Raw genomic sequence first — 21,976 nt, forward strand, 5'->3', positions numbered from 1 at the left:
ACTCATGGGCGGGTGCATATGGATAACAATTAGGTAACTTGTACAATAAAAAACCAAACCACGTTCTAGCTTTGCTTCTAAGGTTGCTACTAATTACCATTTTTCTTCGTTGATAGAAATTTTATATAATACCGAAATATTTCTAATTTGTAGTTTCTGTATAACTTTAGCATCTAGAATACTTAATCGTATGTTTTCCTTTGACATTCCTATAATTTGATTCATTTAATTTTGAGAATGTATAAAGATGTTCGAATGGTAATAAGCGCTCACACACACAAATGAAAATGGAACTGTGCTTCATTTAGACCATTCACATCCATGGTCTATAAGAAAAATCTTCTCACATTTTGTTAAAATATTAATTTTTCCGTTTCAATATATATGATGTTTTAAGAGATTTTTGTTGTTTCATATTATAAAATATTTTTAATTATCTAGGTAATCTTTTGGGATCAAATCTAAGTAATTTTAACTTTATAAAAAATTATGTACCCAATCGTGTCTAAACTATTTTATATGTAATTAATATGTGTGCATTGAGTCAAAACATCGTGTAATACGAAAATGGTGAAATATTATTTTTGATGAACTTTTCCTGCAAATACTCCGATATTGTGGACCTCTTAGTATTGTGATTGGCCTGTAACACTAGATTTTAATCATTTTATACGTACTTAAACTCACATGAGATGTTAGCAAGAAAAATACCTAACGTATAGCTACGCCAGCTTGTTTGACTGAACGATGAATTTTACAAAGTAGAGATCCTGTACCTATTTCATAATTGCCAAAAACAAATTATTTCAGATTTTAGAGACCTATAAAAATTAAAGATTTAAAATACCTTTGTTAGCAAATAAACATTTAAAAAGGTGATGTCGTAATAATTCATCGATTTTTTTCTTTCTTAAAATCACGAATAAAAATTGGAATGATTACAAAAAGGATCAGGTTTATATCCCCTATATATTATTTGAGAAGCATTACAACTTCTTTTTGTAGCCACGTGTCATCACTAGAATGATTCTTAGAATCATTAGAGAAATATGTTGGTCCATCTAATTATATAATAAGTTTTTTATTAAACTAACAATAAATTCATCATTAATGTACTTTATTATTTCCTTAAATAAAATTTACGGAATTTTCTAATGTGGCTAAAGTATATATGGCAATTAATGATTTTGAATAATAAAGATTTGATAAAAAATAGTGTATCTTCTATCATATTTGTTTAATTTTAAGCTATTAAATAAATTAAATAACCACAATAACCATATAATAAAAATATAGATTTTTATGTATACGTTATATTTTGAATTTTTACAAACGGCTATAAATTACTAAAACTGTTAAAAGTCTTACATTCAAATTTTATGATCCATGGTTTAAAATTTTTGTTATGACAAAATACAAACGATTACAAAAATTATATAAGTAAAAAGTCTAATTTAATTAATTAATAAGATTAATATATATATCGTTTTAAATTAAACTATAAACCTTATAAAATACAATATTTTAGTTTCAAAATTTGCTTTGAACAATTTTTTTGAACGATCATTGACAACTTTTTTTTTTTAATTATAAATTACTAAAACTATTAATCCCACAATGAAAATTTTGTTATCAGTAATTTAAATTTTTTACTATAAAAGATACAAATGATCAAAAAACTATATGAGTATAAATCAGTATTTAATAGACATTAATATTAAAAATATACTAAAATATATTATCTATGTTAGTATCATTTAAATTTAATAACATATCCTATCAAATAAAAAAAAAGTTGGATTAATACAATTGATTTATATGTTTGCACCAATTTAATTATATTTTTAATAGTTACTAACTTTTAATTATTTAATATATATTTATTATTTTATAATATGTAAAAATATTTAATACATAAAATAATTTATATATATAATGTTGATCCCGCGCAAGGCGCGGATCTTAACCTAGTATATAAAGTATTTTATATGATTATTGTATTTTGGCGATAAATGTATAATACATGGCTATGCTCATGGAGAGCAATTATTCCCACTATTGCTTTACTTTCGGTGTAAGACTAACATATAAACTAAGAAACATTCGATCAATTATATTTGTCACTAAGTGCTTCCTAATACATGAACTATAAGCATAAAAAGACAAAAAGTCAAGCAAGAGGGGTTTATAATCTTAAAAACAATTCCAAGGGTTTAGTTGCCTAACTCCTCTTTTGTCCCTTACTGATATCAAAATGGACCTATTTTGAAAGCAGATGGTGTTTGGTTTATGAAAAAACAACTTGAGAAAACTTAATTCACAAAGAAGTTATCTTGCACACAACTGCAACCAAAAAAAAAATAATAGAGAACACTATCCCAAAAACGGCTCTGAAACCATGAAGCCGAAGATACTATGACTCCAAAAGAGGTCGAGAGCTATAGTATTCACCTTTGACTAAGGACTAGTAAACACATGATAATCAAACTTTCCCGTTCACCCATCGCTGCTCCTTTTCTGGCGACACGGGGCAGAATCGTCAAAGGCTGCAAGAAGGGTTTCATTTCTTGTGGTTGGGCCTAGCGAATCTACCAAATTTAATTCAGCACCCTTTCAACCTAGAGAAAAAGACAAAAATAGCAATAAATCAAGTTTTTGTTCCCAAACAAGCACTTAAGGTCAAAAGTCACAAAAATAGCACTTAATGTTTTATCAAAAGTCACAAACTTAGAGTTTAGAGTTAAAGAGTGGGGTTTAGGATTTAGGGTTTAGGGATTAGGGTTTAGATTTTAGTGTTTAGGGTTTAGACTTTAGGGTTTAGGGTTTAGGGTTTAGAGTTTAGAGTTTAGGGTTTAGCGTTTAGCGTTTAGAGTTTAGGGCTTAGGGTTTAGAGTTTAGGGTTTAGAGTTAGAGAAATGAGGTTTTAAGGATAAGATTTCAAATTTTGAAAAATAAAAAAATTAAAATTTTCAAAAGATAAAAGAGAAAAAGACAAAAATAGCATTAAATCAAGTTTTTGTTCCCAAACTAGCACTCAAGGTCAAAAGTCACAAAAATAGCACTTAATGTTTTATCAAAAGTCACAAACTTAGGGTTTAGAGTTAAAGGGTGGGGTTTAGGATTTAGGGTTTAGGGTTTAGAGTTTAGGGTTTAGGGTTTAGAGTTTAGGATTTAGGGTTTAGGGTTTAGAGTTTATGGTCTAGGGCTTAGGGTTTAGGATTTAGGGTTTAGGGTTTAGGGTTTAGGGTTTAGGGTTTAGGGTTTAGAGTTTAGGGTTTAGGGTTTAGAGTTTAGAAATGAGGTTTTGGGGATAAGATTTCAAATTTTGAAAAATAAAAAAATTAAAATTTTCAAAGGATAAACTTAGAAATGTGCTATTTTGGTCATTTTAGTTTTTGCGTGTTAATTTTGTGATATAAACTTAGAAATGTGCTATTTTGGAGATTTGCCCAAGATAAAATGCTATTTTGGTCATTTTAGTTTTTGAGTGCTATTTTTGTGATATAAACTTAGAAAGGTGCTAGTTTAGAGATTTGTCCTTCAACCTAATCTCAAAACTCATTTTTAGTGGGATAGTTTTGACCAGTCTAAGAATTTTGATGGATTTATCAAAAAATTTACTGAAACTGATATATGTACTTATAATGTTATATATTTCTTCTTGAGGAGATTTTTTTTTTTTTTTGCTAAAATGTGAATATCAAATTAATGAAAAGTTTAGGTTTACAAGCCTATTTTTGTGTTTCCTTGGCAAAAAAAATAAAAACAAGGAAAACAACATGCGAGATCAGGGTGTTTTGGTCACCTAATCCATAATGACATAAGATATTTGAAAGTTTTCCTATGCCTTTGTGCTGTGATTGTGTTTCGGACTTCTCTGAGGAACTGAATTTCCGAAGAAACTCCGAGGAAACTCCGAGGACCACTAGATCGTCGGAAAGTTCCTCGGAATATACCGAGGGAGGACTTTCTCGGTATATTCCGTGGAAATTTCCGATGGTCCAATCCTCGGAAGTTCCGACGAAATATTCTTCGGAATTTGCATCGGGAATTTCCGAGGAACGTGGCCCTCGGAAATTTCCGAGGAACGTAGCCCCTCGGAAAATTCCGAGGAACATTCCCTCGGATTGTTTTTTAAAATTCCGACGACTTGTTCCGAGGAAAAGATCGTCGGAAATTTCCGAGGGTGATTTTCCTCGGAATTTCGAAAAAATTAATTTTTTTAAAAAAATTATTTTTTAAAAAAAATTAAAATTTGTGAAATTTAAATTAGAAAATATAAAATTAAAATTAAAACTGAAAACATATTATAAAATTTAAACTTCTACAAATAAAAATAAAACATTCCGAGTTTTTGGTTAAAAAAAAAAAACTACGGGTCTTGAATGTTCGGGAACACCTCGTTCGGGTACATCCTCTTCATCATCTCCATCATCTGCTCGTTCAGCCTCTTCTGTGTCTCATAGCCCGCCTGTTGAGCTACCATCTGGGTCTCCAACGCAGATATCCGATCATCCTTGTCCTTCAGCTGAGCCGTAAGAACTTCTCGATCAACATATGGCGGTGGTGCAGAAGAAGGAGCAGCCGACCGGGAGCGACGACCCAAACCGACCAAACGTCCCTTCTTCTTTGGAACCGACTGAAATATAAATAGCCAAATTTAAATAATATAAATTGATAATAAAATAAAAATCAAGAAATAAATAAATTGAACTTTAAAAAAAAGAACTTACAGATTCAACGATTTCGTTGATTCGAAACCGGGACAAGTTGGTCGAAGCCGTCGAAGCGTCATCCTCGGTTTGAAGCTGAGACACTTCGTCTACCACCTGAGTTTGGACCAGGTCGACCACGTCCCTCACAAGACCGTCATCAATCTGCCCGGTCTTCTTGTTGGTATACGCCTTCTTCATTAGGGCGAGATCATCAGCCGGCTCGCCATCATTTTCTTCCGCCTTGAAAAAAAACATAAATTAAAGAAACATTAGAAATTAGAAGAAATGCACAATAAATTAAAATTCTGAAACTCAAATAATTGAAGAAAAAGCGGTTGAACTTACCATGCGATCTCCCAGAGTGGCAATAGATTGAGCACCCAAGTTATGCTTGTAGATGCCCTTCCCTTTACGGTCGCTCCTGCGGTTGGTGGAGTTGGTGGAAGAAGTTTCTTTCGTCTCTTCCTTATCCCAATGCGCACACAACTCCTTCCAGACCGTGTCGTTCATCGACTTTGGGACCTTTTAATAAATAAAAAATAGTTTAATAAATAAAAAAAATTGTTTAATAAATTAAAAAATTGTTTAATAAATTAAATCGAACCTTATTGATTTCCCACTTCTTCTTCCACTCGTGGATCTGCTTCCCATAGTTGTCCATAACTTTATGGACGAAGTGGTGATAGATAAAGAGCGTCTCATCGGAATTCCAGTTGAACTCTTGCTGAAAAAAAATCACAATTAGTAGAAAATTTATATTAAAGATTAAAAATATAAGTAAAAAATTAGAATACTTACCGCAAACTGACGAAACCACAGATGCTGCTTGTCGGTAGGGAAGTGAGTGAAAGTCGGATGTCCCCTGTCGAGGGCCGAGTACATCATACGGTTGATCCATGCGCTGATCCCGTTCCCGGATCGGTTGAACCTAATAAAAAGAACAAACGGTTAATAATGAATCCAAATTTAAAGAAAAGAAAAAAATGTTTAATTACCATGTTTGACCCAGTCCATGTGGATACGGAGTGAGATAGGGAAGATGGTCACGACCGGGCTGTTGAACCAACTCCGCAACACTCATCACTCTCGGAGGAGCAGGAGCGGATGCAGCAGTGGGAGCGAGAGGAGCAGGAGCGGCTGCAGCAGAGGGAGATGTATGGTAGGAGCTGTGGGGCGAAGGGGAATCCTGAAAATGGCTGGAATCCCGAGACTGGCTCCCTGTACCACCACGACCACGACGCTGTCGAGGCCGGGTCTGATCATCATGAGACCTGTAAATTAAAAAAAAAATATTTAATAAATATAGAAATATATAAATTAATTTTTTTTTTAAAAAAAAATCCCAAATAATAGTTTTTAATCACAAAAAAAAGATTTATAGATATTAAAAATGTTTAATAAATATATAAAAATAGTTCTAATAAACAAAAAATAATTTTAATAAATAAAAAATAGTTTAATAATTACAAAAATAGTTTTAATAATATTAAAAATGTTTAATAAATATAGAAATTTATAATATATATATATATATATATATATTTAAAAAACAAAATTCCAAATAATAGTTTTTAATCACAAAAAAAGTTTTATAGATATTAAAAATGTTTAATAAATACATAAAAATAGTTCAAATAAACGAAAATTAGTTTTAATAAATAAAAAATAGTTTAATAATTACAAAAAATAGTTATAATAATATTAAAAATGTTTAATAAATATAGAAATATATAATATATATATATATATATATATATATATATATTTTTAAAAAAATCCCAAATGATAGTTTTTAATCACAAAAAAAGTTTTATTGATATTAAAAATGTTTAATAAATATATAAAAATAGTTCTAATAAACAAAAATAGTTTTAATAATAAAAAATAGTTTAATAATTACATTTATAATAATATATATATATATATATTTTTAAATCCCAAATAATAGTTTTTAATCACAAAAAAAAGTTTTATAGGTATTAAAAATGTTTTGTAAAATCCAAAAAATCGAATTTATATACAAAAAATATTTTGTAAAATCCAAAAAATCAAATTTATATACAAAATCGTTTTGTAAAATACAAAAATCGATTTTATATACAAAAATCGATTTTATAAATACAAAAAAATAAAAAAAAATTATTAAAAAAATTCTAAATCAATTCAACAAAACAAATTATTCAACCAAATCACAATTCTAAACCTATTATACAACCAAATCACAATCCTAACCAATCACCCTAACAAAAATCTATCAAAACTACACAAAAACCTAACAAATATAACCTAAGAGAGTGGGATAGGGTCCTTAAATGATTTGTGTAAGAGAAGGGGGAGATCGCCGGAGATATCGTCGGATTTCAGTGGGAAATCGCCGGAGGAGTCGCGCAAAGGAAGAAGAGAGAAATGGAGAAGAAGAAGCGGCTCGTGGTTATAAAACCTAGGGTCCGACGGATACTATCTGTCGGAATTCCGTCGGAATTCTAATTTTAATTTTCGCGAAATATTTGCCCGGTTAAATGAAAATATTCCAAGGAAATTCCGACGAATAGTAAAATATCCGTCGGAATATTCCGAGGAAATACCGAGGAACTAGTGTTTGGGGTTTCAAAACATCAATTTGTTTTTGCCGTATTTCATTTCTTATACAATTGTAATGCATACCATTGATGATTCTTTGTATAGATGAGCATAAACCATGAAATAACAAATTTCAAAACGAATTGTAAGTATTCCCTTTACCGTTCATTAAAGTGTATAAGTGTTTCTCTTATGTTGTGGGGATTTCGTTCATACAATCGGAAAAGTGTTTATTATAGGGGGAAGAACAAATTTTTGACTTCATAATCAGTCTAAGACACTTAATAAAGGTTATATAAGTGTTATTCAAACCGCAAAACGTTGTTTTCGATTTAAAACCCCTATTTCCTCGGAATTTCCTCAGAATATTCCGAGGGAATTCCGAGGAAACCCTTATCTTCCTCGGAATTCCGTCGGAATATTCCGAGGAAATACCGAGGAACTAGTGTTTGGGGTTTCAAAACATCAATTTTTTTGCCGTATTTCATTTCTTATACAATTGTAATGCATACCATTGATGATTCTTTGTATAGATGAGCATAAACCATGAAATAACAAAATTTCAAAACGAATTGTAAGTATTCCCTTTACCATTCATTAAAGTGTATAAGTGTTTCTCTTATGTTGTGGGGATTTCGTTCATACAATCGGAAAAGTGTTTATTATAGGGGGAAGAACAAATTTCTGACTTCATAATCAGTCTAAGACACTTAATAAGGGTTATATAAGTGTTATTCAAAACGCAAAACGTTGTTTTCGATTTAAAACCCCTATTTCCTCGGAATTTCCTCGGAATATTCCGAGGGAATTCCGAGGAAACCCTTATCTTCCTCGGAATTCCGTCGGAATATTCCGAGGAAATACCGAGGAACTAGTGTTTGGGGTTTCAAAACATCAATTTTTTACCGTATTTCATTTCTTTTACAATTGTAATCCATACCATTGATGATTCTTTGTATAGATGAGCATAAACCATGAAATAACAAAATTTCAAAACGAATTGTAAGTATTCCCTTTACCGTTCATTAAATTGTATAAGTGTTTCTCTTATGTTGTGGGGATTTCGTTAATACAATCGGAAAAGTGTTTATTATAGGGTAAGAAACAAATTTTTGACTACATAATAAGTGTAAGACACTTAATAAGGGTTATATAAGTGTTATTCAAACCGAACAACGTTGTTTTCGATTTAAAAACCTTGTTTCCTCGGAAAAGCCTCGGAATATTCCGAGGAAATTCTGAGGAAAAACAAATTCCTCGGTATTTCTTTAAAAAAAAAAAATGTGATCGATCGATCGAGTATATCAAGTTTTCCTCGGAATTTCCTCGGTATTTTTTTTTAAAAAAAAATAAATCAATGGTAGTCTGTTTCCGAGTCGTCATCACCAGATGAATCTGAATCTGGATCTTGAGGAAACTCTCCAATCACTGGTTCATCCTCTACGTGAACGACGGCTTCCTCTCCGAAGTCGGTTAAATCGACTACAAGGCCAACTCCAGCTAAATCTTCTGCTGCACTTAAGTTGTCGGATGTGCTTGGTTGTAGTAGGTCTTCCAGCTCAGAACTTCCCTGAACTCGGCTTCTCGGGTTGAGTCTTGTAACAGTAACCCATGGATCATCTATGTTCCTTACCCGGGGGTACTTGATATAACAAACCTTTAACATTTAGAAAATTATTAGTAAAATCATAAATTAATACACATGATGATGAATCATTCTGAATAATTAACATTTAATTACCTGATCGGCCTGAGAATGAAGAATGAAAGGATCATAATATTGCAGCTTTCGCCTCGAATTTAATGATGTAACACCAAATGCATCTGTTCTCACACCTCGATCTGGAGTGTTGTCGTGCCAATCACAATAGAAAACAATACAGCGCAATCCAACCATGCCCAAATACTTGATTTCCAAAATCTCATGTATGTGTCCGTAGTATACATCATCTCCTGATGCAGAACAAACGCCAGCATCATAAGTCGTACTCGAACATCTCCTCTTCTGAGTTGTGAATGCATATCCTCGAGTACAAAATCTCGGATATGACTTCACAACAAAGTTTGGTCCAACGACCATCTCACGTATCCAATCGTCAAATGTTTCACATCTGGCCAAACCAGCAGACACCTATTAATAGCACATATATATATGTTATATCAATAAATGTGAATTAGTATAAATATGTGATAAAATATATTTTAATTTGTTTAAAGCACTCACATAAGTAAACATCCATCCAGTAAATTCTCTCTGCTTTATTTCTTCTAGTTCGTCCTCTGTGGCGTATCTATACTCGAATCGCTTTTCTGCCATGAAAATCCTGTATATGATGACAATAATGTAATTAATTAAGATTTAAATTTCAACTTGTTAAAATAAAAATTTGTAAGCTAATTTATTTACCTCTCATATTGAAGAACGTCTTCGCAGTTGGTGAGCAAATATGTTTGCAAATGACTGCGCTCCTGCTTAGTAAGTCGACGGTCCTTTGGTTTTCCGCTAAGTCGTCCAACGTCTGTGAAAATGTCTGGAACTGTAACATGATATGTTGCTCGTTCGCCTCTATCATCATGCCGAGCAGGTCTCTTGTTTTTGGTCTGAACTTCTGTTGGAAAGTAGTACTCGGCAAAGTTTGAAGTTTCTTGATTGATCATCTGTGCGACTATAGAACCTTCCACCCTACTTAAATTTTTTACTATCTTCTTCAAATGGAACATATACCGCTCATACAGATACATCCATCTATACTGCACAGGACCACCAAGTTCCAATTCTCTTGGCAGGTGAATAACAAAATGCTCCATAACATCAAAAAATGAGGGAAGAAATATCTTCTCAAGGTTGCACTGAATCACGGCTATGTTAGTCTTCAAATTTTCAATACCTTCAAGAGTCACTGATCTCGTGCATAAATCGCGGAAGAAACCACTTATCCCTGCAATTGCTTCATGAACATTTCGTGGTAATAGTTCCTTGAAGGCGAACGGAAGGAGGCGCTGCATCATTACATGGCAATCGTGGCTTTTCAAGCCAGTAAACTTTCCTTCCTTTCTGTCGATACAGTTACGCAAATTTGATGCGTAACCGTCTGGAAATTCCACATCGTTTGAAATCCAATCAAAGAACGCATCTTTTCCCTCTGCATCAAGTCGGTATATGGGAAAAGGAGCCCTACCATTCTCATCAACATGAAGTTCTGAACGAGCACATATATCGACTAAATCCAGTCTTGACTTCAAATTATCCTTTGTTTTACCTTGAACATTAAGGATCGTGTTCATGAGATTGTCAAAAAAGTTCTTCTCAATATGCATGACATCTAAATTATGCCTTAGCAGATGATCCTCCCAGTATGGCAGATCCCAGAAAATACTTTTTTGTGCCAGTTATGTAGTTCTCCAACAGCATCTACCGGAAAACGCTCATGTCCACCGACGTCTGGCGTCCTTTCTGCACCAAAATCTCTTAGTTGTATCTTCAAATCTTTCCCACAAATTTCCGGAGGTGGACTGTCAAACACCCTCTTGTTCTTCGTAAACAAATTCCTACTCCTACGATATGGATGATCAGGTGGTAGGAATCTCCTGTGACAGTCAAACCAACACGTTTTCCTCCCGTGTTTTAGTTGGAAAGCATCAGTGTTATCTTGACAATATGGACATGATAGCCTTCCATGCGTTGTCCATCCAGACAACATACCATATGCTTGAAAATCACTTATTGTCCACATTAGTACTGCCCGCATTTGAAAGTTTTCTTTACACGAAACATCGTATGTTTCAGCACCTTGAGCCCATAGTTGTTGCAACTCATATATTAGTGGCTGAAGAAACACATCAAGTGATCTCTTAGGATGCTCTGGTCCGGGAACGAGAATCGAGAGAAACAAAAACTCTCGTCGCAAGCACAAGTTTGGGGGTAGGTTTTATGGTGTAAGAATGACGGGCCATAGAGAATAATGTCTTCCACTCTTGCCAAACGGACTGAAACCATCAGTACATAATCCAAGGTAGACATTTCTTCTCTCATACGCAAAGTCAGGATACTTTGATTGGAAATGCTTCCACGCTTTTGCATCTGAAGGATGTCTGATCTCACCATCTGTTGAGTGCTCCGCATGTCATCTCATTGGTTGCGCTGTGCGTTCAGACAGATACAACCTCTGCAACTTTTCCGTCAAAGGCAAATACCACATCCTTTTATATGGCACTGGAACTCTTCCACTCGTATCTTTATAACGAGGCTTTCCACAAAATTTGCATGTAACCCGCTGTTCATCCGCCCTCCAATAAATCATGCAGTTGTCGCTGCATACATCTATTACCTAATACGATAAACCAAGACCCGCTACGAGTTTCTGAACCTCGTAGTATGAACCAGGAGCTACATTATCCTCGGGTAGAATACCTTTTACAAAATCAGCAATCGCATCCACACAGTCTTCAGCCAAATTATAATATGTTTTAATGCCCATCAATCTTGTAGCAGATGATAAAGCTGAATGACCATCTCTGCAACCTTCGTACAATGGTTGCTTTCCAGAATCCAACATATCATAAAATCTCCTAACTTGTGCATTGGATAAATCTTCCCCTCTAAAATGATCATTTACCATCTGCTCAGTACCTACACCATAATCTACATCCGTTCTAATTGGTTCTTCTAATCTAACCGCTGGCTGAGGTTCGCTAGTACTACCATGTTCATAATCAGTTTCCCCATGATGATACCAAATTTTGTAACTTCGTGTAAACCCACTCAAATATAGATGAGTCCAAACATCCCACTCTTTAATAACCTTTCTATTTTTACAATTAGAGCAAGGACATCTTAACATACCTGTTTTTGCTTCCGGTTGTCGGTGAACTAACCCCATGAATTCGGTTATACCTCGTTGGTATTCTTCCGTAAGCAATCTCGTGTTCGGATCCAAATGAGGTCGATCGATCCAAGAACGAAAATAATTTGAAACAGACATGTTTTTTATGAATCAAATTCGTGTGTAAAGAGAGTAAGAGGGAGGATGAAGATATGGAGTGAATGAAGAGGAAGAGGTGTGCTTGTATTTATAGTTGAAATCCTGCCGACAGACCGAGGAAATTCCGACGGAATTCTGACGGAAACGGCTAGTTCGTCGGAATTTCCTCGGAATTTTTAAAATCCCCCAACGGCTCTCTAACGGCTATAATATATCCTCGGAATTCATCGGTTTTTTCCGAGGAATACGTTTTTCCTCGGTATTCCATAAGAATATTCCGACGGATTAGTATTTCCTCGGAATTCCGTCGGGATATTCCGAGGATTTCATTTTCCGTCGGAATGTCCGTCAGAATACCGCTGTTATCTTGTAGTGAATACACGTGATGATTTTTTGTTTAAAACCGCTTTCTGTTGGTTTAATCTTTGTACTAGAGAGTGACCCGCCCTCGGAGGGCGGGTATATTATTTGTTTTGTATATATTATTTAAAATTAAATTTATATATTTATTTCTTTCCTTGTAATATATATGTATTTTTTGTAATCATACTTGTGTTTTTATCAACAAACGTATTTGCGTAATTTAAAAAAATGATTAGTAAAGTATTTGTATAATTGTATTGAATTTATTATATTGTTAAATTATACATTTGTGCCATAGCCTTTAACACGTTAATATGGTACTTTATTTTCAAACTGTTATTTTGTTAAAAAATAACAAAATATTGTTACAGTTTTGTTTAGTAAAAAAATAGTAATTAAATAGATAGATTAAATAAATAAAATAAAAATAAAAATTAAACATAATTTAATTTCGTATATAATTATCATTACATTATTATTACACATAATAATTTGTATACCAATTATAAATGAATTATGTAAATCAAAGTCCATGGCCCAATTTTAATAGGTTTTGTAAATTAAATGTTTATGGCCCAAATATATTGATACAGTTAGATGAGAACTGATGTGGTGGTTATTAGGTTAACTGATGCGGTGGTTATCGTATAAAGTTTGTATTTTTCTTATATACAGTTATCATATCAAAAGGTAGGTATCATGGAAATAATTATGCATCATGTAACGTACCATTGCATGGCATGGCAGTCCAGATGTTACAGATCTGCTCGTATAATGCGAGGTACTCTGTCGTGTGTCATCGATTTCCAGGTTTCATATCCTATCAGTCGAGATTTAATCTCTGCGTTACAAATTCATTTAATATTTGCTAGAGAAAAAACACGTCTAATATTAATACGAAACGGACTCAACTAACATCAATAGGTCACACTTGTGTTTTAATAGAATAGATTTGGATTCGGTTTTATCACACGAACCGGTAGAATACCATCATTATGCCTAGTCATTAGATATTCACAGCATGTCCAGAAACTAGGCTCCACGATACCACAACTCATACTCGACGAAAAAGAAAACTACAAACGATAAGAAATCTAGAAAGACACCTTCTATTCCTCAACTTCACCATGGAGCATTTAAATTTATCAGCTAAACAATCAATGTTTAGTCTCAGAAGGTTCATTTAAGATTGATCTAAAAAGTTATGAGTCCGATATTCAATACCAGCGATTAGGCATGTGCGATCGGTTTGATTCTATTCTTTTGGTTTTCAGATTTTTTCGGTTCTCAAGATATAGGAACCATTCAGTTATCTATAAAATTTGGTTCGGATTCAGTTCAGTTATTTTGATTTTCGGTTCAGTTCGGATAACAATTATAAGAACCGACTAATATCCAATAAACTATCAGTTCCAATTCGGTTTCGGTTGGATTATATTTTTTCGGTTAGTTTTAGATACTCGGGGATACAAAAAACAGATTTTTCATGTTTTTAGATTAATAAATCGGGTGATGCCAAAAAAAAGATTAATAAATCGGGTAATTCGAATAAATTTTAATATTTTGGATAAAACTATTCAGCTAGTTCGGTTCTTTAGGGTGATTTAGATAATTTTAAATACTTTGGATAAAAAAATATTCAGTAATTTGGTTTATAAGTAATATTTTAAAAACATTTATCAGTTTTAATACTAAATATAATTAATATTTTTAGGTATATAAATTGATTTCAGATATTCGGGTATCCACTCGTTCGGTTCCAATTTGGTTTTGGTTTTGGTTTTTTTAGTTATAGAAATATAGGAATCTTTTGGTTATTGTTGAACTTTGTTCTGTTTCGGTTTCGGTTTTTTTGATTTTTGGTTCTCGGTTTTTATGCTCATGCCTACCAGTGATGGTTAACGAACGCCTTTTTTGTTCTAAAAGAAACGCCTTTAATCTGCTAAATGCTAATCCTCTCCAAACTAACTCTATTTGCTACTCAAAAGACACTCCTGCGCAGAAGCAAGTTGTAACATATGGATCAGGCATTGTAAACCTAAAACATTTACGTCCTTTCCCGATTCATTTTTCTCGTCATCAGCCAACTAGCTAGTGTGATATAGTATCTGCATTATGAGTCTAAATAAATATTAAACCGATAACATTGAATTGTGATCTCGAATTGCCAGCTCAACTGATGAGGAGATATTAAACACATAATCATTGACTATTTTTGGTCAACTACTATAAACATTGACGAGCAACATTTTAGTCATTTTAGTCCGAACTAGATTTTGATCCGCGCACTTACGCAGGTATATTTTAAAAAAAAATATGATACTATTTGTTTTTTATGTCACTAGCTAGGGTTAGAAAAAAACTCGAATTCGAAGAACCGAACCGATTCCAATCCGAATAAGTAATACCAAATCCGAACCGAAATTGATTAAATATCTGAATTATTCAAAAAAAATTGTATTTGAATAACTGAAACCTAATCCGATCTGAACCGAAGTATTTTGGGTATCCAAAATAGATTTTTATATTTATATATATATATATATTAATTATTTTTAGATTTAATATATATAAAACATCCATAATATATATGATACTTTTAAGTTCATTTAAATACTTGAAAATATATACAAATAATCAAACGTAAATACCTAAAATAGTTAAAATATACACAAAACTCCAAAACTCAAAAAATACTTAAATAATTATTAATTCTCTATCCAAATATTTAAACCAAACCAATTTATATGTTAAGTTAGGTACTCTGACATATGTTATTCAAATTTATATGTAATATATTCTATTGTTTATAGATTTTTAAAAAAATTAAATCATATAATAAATTTTAAATAATTTTAAATAATTTAAATTGGTTATCCAAATCCGAACCGAATTCTCAAAGATCTGAACCGAACACGAAATCCCAAATAGACCCGAAAACAAACTCGAACGCCCACTCCTAATCACTATTAGATATCATATATGTGTCATCATAGGTTACAAAAATATGTGTTATCATATAATTAATCGTATTTTATACGTACCATCAAATAAATAATCTTATAATTAATAATATTTTGTACGTACAATCATATAAATAATCACATATATTATATTTTTAAATTTTTATGTGAAATATAAAACCCATAATTTAAGTTAATTAGTGTTTGAAATTGAGCTTTGTATTGTATTTTTTTTATATATATTGAAAATATTTTTATAATGGTTATTGGAAAATATGTTAGCAAAAATCAATTTTTGAATATATGTATATTTTTGATATAAATCAATTTAAAATTATTATTTTAATTTGAATATGTATATCAAGTAACATAAGCTCATTACTTTTTAATATAATGTAATGATCTTCTAATTTTTTAATAGCATAAGTCCATTACTTTTTTTTCTTAACTTACTGTTATCCATGTTTCCAAACATCACTATTTTTTTTAACTAATACTATATATGTTGCCAAACAAAAGCTTATATTTTAATAAAATAGATACTTTAATAACATCACTACTTTTATACTTACAGTGTATAAACGAAATATTCTTTTGTGAAATTATTTTATTCGAATTTATTATTTACAAAATGACACAAGTCAATCTTTTGACCTTTTCTCGCCTTGGAATCCCAAAGAGAGATCGCTAAGGACTCTCCGTATCCTTAACCGGCGAGTCTTCCTTTGTGACGTTCTTCAAGACTCCAACCACCGGAGAATCACGGCTTGCTACATACTGTTGCATCACTAACACCGACGCCGACGTCGAAACACTTTCGCTTGACGTTAACAAATTCCCCACCGGTCCAAGCTCTGGCGTGTCGCTTCTCATCACATGTAACCCTGAAGCTACCGAACCTTCCGGTGACTTCCCCACCAAGAAAAGATTGCTTCTTGAATATTCATCCATAGCCTTGCAGACTTCCTCGTGACAATTAACAATTTTCTCTTCGTATACAATCTGACACTCCGAGCTTTCTTGTTCTTTTAGCTTTGCTTTAAGTTCGGTTATAGCTTCTATATCAACCAATCTAGTTTCCCCTGAACACGAACCGGTTTGATCTTCGGTTATCTCGAGCTTCACGTTTTCCGGTTTAAACTCCTCGCTAGGAATGAACCGGACCACGGTTAAGCTTATACCAGGATGTTCCGCCATACGCACCGCAAACGCCAACGCCTCGCGATCATCATTCCCTCCAAAAAACAAAACCGTTATAGCCAACGAGAAATCACTAGACGAGACACGAGTCGCACCACCAAGACCACGGTCGACAAGAATCGCGACAGAACACGGAGCTTCCTCCATAACCTTCTTGTTAATCAAACGGTACTCGTTCCTTGTCGTCTCCCACGTCCTGTCCAGCCTAACGTGCTTGTGAAACGGAAGAATCACCATAGCGGCGCGTTTGCGTTCGGCGCTTCGGCATATATCTTCGTGGATAGTCGCCATCGCTGAGATGGCCGTCATTGGACGCACTGAGACGCGGCTGAGTCTCTGGTAAGCCTCGAATGCGACCACCACCATGTCGGAACTGTTGCCAGATTTGTCTTTGTTCCAGAAAGGAAGACCGTTTTTCCTAACCTTGTGTGCCATTAGTATAGCAGATGACCTCTCTGAAAGCTCCATGAGATGCATCGCGTAGACTGATAGAGTTTCTTTACGATTCGTGCCACGGGAGGCTTCGATGAGGTTGACGATCGTGGGAATGTTCATTATGCTTTGGAAACAAAACATAAGGCGTAGCGGTTTGTTGGACCGGTTCGTTTCCTCGATCGTTCGGTTATTGTAATCGCCTTTGGTTGAAGATTTTCCCGGTTTATACACCGCTAAAACCAGAGGAGTCGTCATGAACGTGGTGAAAATCGCCATTAGTACCATTATAGCAAATATTTGATCGTTCAAAACCTGAAAAAACATCAAAAATCAGGTTAATCCTCAAGTATTTATTACAAACAAATTATATAAATCTCATATATAGCACTTTTAACTTTTTTCACTAAATAGCATTCTGAATATTCAAACTAAATTACTCTACTCTAGTTATTTTTAAATAAAAAATATAGTTCTATTTGAAAGTATATCTCAAAGATTAATATATGTGACTTACCCCTCTGTCTTTACCAATGTTGAGGACAATAAGCTCAACAAGGCCTTTCGTGTTCATCAAGAAACCGAGTGCTAATGATTCATCAAGAGGAACTTTGCAGTAAAGAGAAACCACCACTGTGCCGACGATTTTACCAAAACAAGCGTTGAATATAACTAAAACCAATAGTCCCCAAGACTGAGCTCCTTGTATGGTCGCCACATCTGTCTTCAAACCGCTTGATACAAAGTAAAGAGGCAAGAACAGGCCCGATACGAGATCCTCAAGTTTCTCAACCAGAGAGTTTGCGAAATTGCCTTCTTTAGGGAAGATAACACCGATCACAAATGCACCGAACAGCGCGTGGATCCCAATCAAGTCTGTGACAAAGCTAGCAGCAAGAACAATACCTAACGTGAGACACACGTAATGCTCTTTAACTGGTTCCCCTTCAGGACAACGTTTGGCAATCCACTTCATCCCCGGCTGCAGGACAAAGATACAGAACAAAACAAAACCGCAACCCGCTAGAAACACCCATAGAGAAGTGAGCGGAGAGCTCCCTTCTCCGGAGAGAGCCACCGCGAGAGCTAGTAGAATCCAAGCCGCCACGTCGTTAACAGCAGCAGCGGACAAAGCAATCTTCCCAATGTCAGTTGTGAGAAGCTTGATCTCAGCGAGGATACGTGCCAAGACGGGGAAAGCTGTGATGGAGAGAGCAACGCCCATGAAGACGAGGAAAGGAGCTTTGCTAGCTCCATCAGCAATGGAGCTACGCAGTGCAAATGAAGTTCCGATGCCGAAGATAAATGGGAGAGTGATTCCAGCTAGTGCGATGGAGAGAGCTTTCTTCCCGGTTCGCTTGAGAGATTTAGGGTCAAGCTCGAGACCGACGAGGAAGAGGAAGAAGATGAGTCCTAAGTTGGCAAGTGTGTCTAGAACCGTTAGACTCTTCGCTGGAAAAACTGTGTTGAGAAACTTTGAGCTTTTCCCAAGAGCTGATGGTCCAAGTAATATTCCACCCTGATTAAAACACCAATCACAACAACATCAAACACAAACACAAACTTAAAATTATAATATAGTCCTACTTGCGCACCAAAAACGTGTATATTTGTCTATATGCAAAGTAATATCAATGTATGCATTTATGACTAATCAATTTGATGCAAAGGATGTATTTACTAATCAATTTTATGCAAAGTAATCAAATGTATACGTCAATAGTATATACTATCTATTTTCAGACCAAAAACATGTATAATTGTGTATATGAAAAGTAAGCAAATGTAGTAAGAAAAGTATGCATTTATGACTAGTCAATGTTAATGAAGTTATACAGTGAATCGTTTCTTCCACGCTGATTGGAACTTGTGGAAAAGTGGAACTATAAAGAAAAGCAAACGCACTCAAAGGTTAACGTGTCAGCGAATTTCTAGGAAGAAAAATGAATATTCTGATGAAAATTCCTCGGAATATACGTCATTAAATATCATGGACGACTAATTCAAGGTTATGATTGGTGTAAAACTCGTAAACAATAATGTTTTCAAAAGTCATTCAGATTTGGTTAATTTTTATAGATAAGTGAATTATTGATCAAATTGGTAACCGCTTTTGACTTCTAATAAGAATCAAAATTTGGATCAAGATTGATAAAGAAAACAAACTGAAAAGAAGATTAAAGAAACGTTACCACTATCTCGGCGATGACACGTGGTTGCCGGAGAGGACGGAGGAGAAAAGCAAGAACACGAGTGAGGAAAAGAACGATGCAGATCTGTAGTATCAGAAGAGGCAACGCATGTTGCAGAGGATTCTCTCCCTGAAAGACTCCATTAGAGGTTGCTTTCATTGGTCCTGGACATGTTGTATCGTTCGTTCCCATATCTTTTAGATCTGGAAAATATTAGAATCATTACGGGTTAGTATTCCTATTCTTGCATTTTCTCGATAAGAAATTAAAACTAACGATGAATGTTCTCAGGAAAGAAAGGAAAAGAAGAAACCCTAGCAAAGCAGATTACGATTAAATTTCTAGATATTCTCGGAAAATTAAAACAAATCAGATCAATGCACGAGATACGGATAGATACAGAGACGCGATACTCACGGATAGTTTAATATCTGAAAACAAGAGGGAGAAGTAGGAGTGAGAGGGGAGATGGAGTATAGTGGCCGTTACTAGGTCTCTTTATATAGCCTCCAGTCTAGCGAGATATCAATAATACCCCTGACTGCGCGGGAGTTATTTCTTTTTTCTTCTTGTATAATAATATACAAAACAAAAATAAAACAATATCTCTAGGATATGGCTGGCAATAACTAACAAAGATAGTTGATTTCTTTTGGAAATGTATATGTATATTCAAATTTCAGCATGGGATATTTTAAAGTGGTACATTTGTTTTATGTTATATTGTTTTAACATTATCCTTTTGGTATATCGTTGTAAGTATATAAATGGATTCAATTATTTTAATGTTTTAAATATATAAAATATTTATGTGAAAAATAGAAATAAAATAAATCTTTAAAAATTTATTGTATATATATACTAATTTTATTGGTTTTGTATTGATATCAAGAATCAAAAACTTGAGAACTGGTTGTGTTCAGGTATGTAGACCGTAATCTGTTTTTATCCAAAATGTATCCACAAGTCTTATCTGTATCCATAAGTCAAAATTGCGGTCTTTTCTGTTTTTGGTATTCATATATTTCAGAGCCATCTTGAGAGGAAAACAACTGTATTTTCATCGGACTTTCTAGCTAACAGATCTCAAATGTATTTGTGTGAATGTATCCTTGACGCCATCATGAAACACCTATTTATCGACGTAGAATTGACCAAAAGTTTCTATCGACGTAAATTTTCTTTAATTAGGCTTCGTTTTTTTTTTCTTTTTTTTTTTTAACCAGGTGTTGGCTTTGCAGTCCACCAGCTAGGCACGGCGCCAGCCTTTGTCTGTACCTTTTTACGGGTCCTGGACACGCCTCTCCTTCCACGCGAGTCGAACAGCCGACCTCCCCTCTCCAAGGAGGTAGTACCACTGGACTATGAAGTCCTGGGTATTTAGGCTTTGTTGTTAACAGATCCTAATTGTATTAAACCTTTCTATCGACATAAAATTGACCAAAAGTTTCTTGATTGAGTTTTAACTTGCTCTTAAGCAAGCATTAAACAAAAAAACTTGCTCTTTAGCACATAAGCAATTCCATATATCTCGTACGTAGAATACCAACCACCACTTGTTATATACATACTTACAACATATTGACCCTACTCCATTTTCATTATAAAATAGAGTTTTGATGAGTAATTCTACGCTATTTTTTTATTAGATAATAAAGTAAATAGAGATTTACTCCATAGATATAGTAATTCATTTTTTTTCACCACTCTAGTTTTATACTAAAATAGAGTAATTAACTTGTTTCAAAAAGGGTACTATTAACCTAAAATTTAACTACATTATAGAGTTACTTTATTTTGAAGAAAAAAACAGAGTAATTCACTTGAGATGGTCTTGTTTTGTTTCACAAACATAATGCCATTTTAATATTTTCTTATTAGTAAAAAACATCATTTTAGAATTTTAATACAATTTATTTTAGTTTAAGATTAATTGTAAAATGAATTGATTTTATAAATAATTTATTTATACCAAATACCTTTGATTAAATATGTGTAATTAATGAAAATATAAATATGTTATAATCATTTTAGTAATCTGTGTAAAGAAGATCAAAATCAAGTTTTTCATAAGACAGAATGAGTAATAAATATCTCAACAGCTCTATTTCAGTCCGTCGTATTACATGGAATACAAGAAATAATTAATCCATTAGATTGGAACCTGAAGCCGCTATAATAGATTGGTTATATATATTTTTGGAATCGATGTACTGGACGGGACCGTCTTCAGATTGAATATGTATTAGATGTTTTAATACGTCCGTAGCACAAATACCTATTTCGTTTGAACTATCTGGCTTGAATTGAATTTTCTTTTGTATCGTAAAATTCGTTTTGGGTCAACTTGAACCTAGGTACTATATTAAGAATTTAAGACTGATTCAACGCAAAACTATTATTCCCTCAATGCTATAAAAACGTCACTTCGACATTTTTTTGTTACGTAAACATTATTTCAAAATTTTCTTACAAATTTTGATAAAATGTACCATTTATAGAGGCTTTTATATCGGCAATGGAGAATATGAGAAATTTAAAACAGTTTT

At 33.5% G+C, this 21,976-nt stretch overlaps 1 protein-coding gene across 2 annotated transcripts; it reads right to left on the reverse strand.

The window, feature by feature from the left end:
• Positions 1-16,117: 16,117 nt before the first annotated feature.
• On the reverse strand, positions 16,118-20,193 carry LOC125575077 (cation/H(+) antiporter 17). Of its 2 annotated transcripts, XM_048744106.1 has the most exons (4): positions 19,845-20,193; positions 19,428-19,630; positions 17,753-18,754; positions 16,118-17,550 (listed from the first exon to the last, which is right to left on the reverse strand). In XM_048744106.1, the coding sequence occupies exons 2-4, from the start codon at positions 19,617-19,619 to the stop codon at positions 16,291-16,293; spliced, it is 2,454 nt and encodes an 817-aa protein (XP_048600063.1). In that variant the 5' UTR covers positions 19,620-19,630; positions 19,845-20,193; the 3' UTR covers positions 16,118-16,290. The 2 variants fall into 2 exon arrangements, with proteins under 2 accessions (XP_048600063.1, XP_048600064.1); XM_048744107.1 differs by lacking the exon at positions 19,845-20,193 and having other exon boundaries at positions 19,428-19,788.
• Positions 20,194-21,976: the final 1,783 nt, after the last annotated feature.

Source organism: Brassica napus, chromosome C1 (genome assembly GCF_020379485.1).
Source record: "Brassica napus cultivar Da-Ae chromosome C1, Da-Ae, whole genome shotgun sequence".
Taxonomy (NCBI): Eukaryota; Viridiplantae; Streptophyta; class Magnoliopsida; order Brassicales; family Brassicaceae; genus Brassica; species Brassica napus.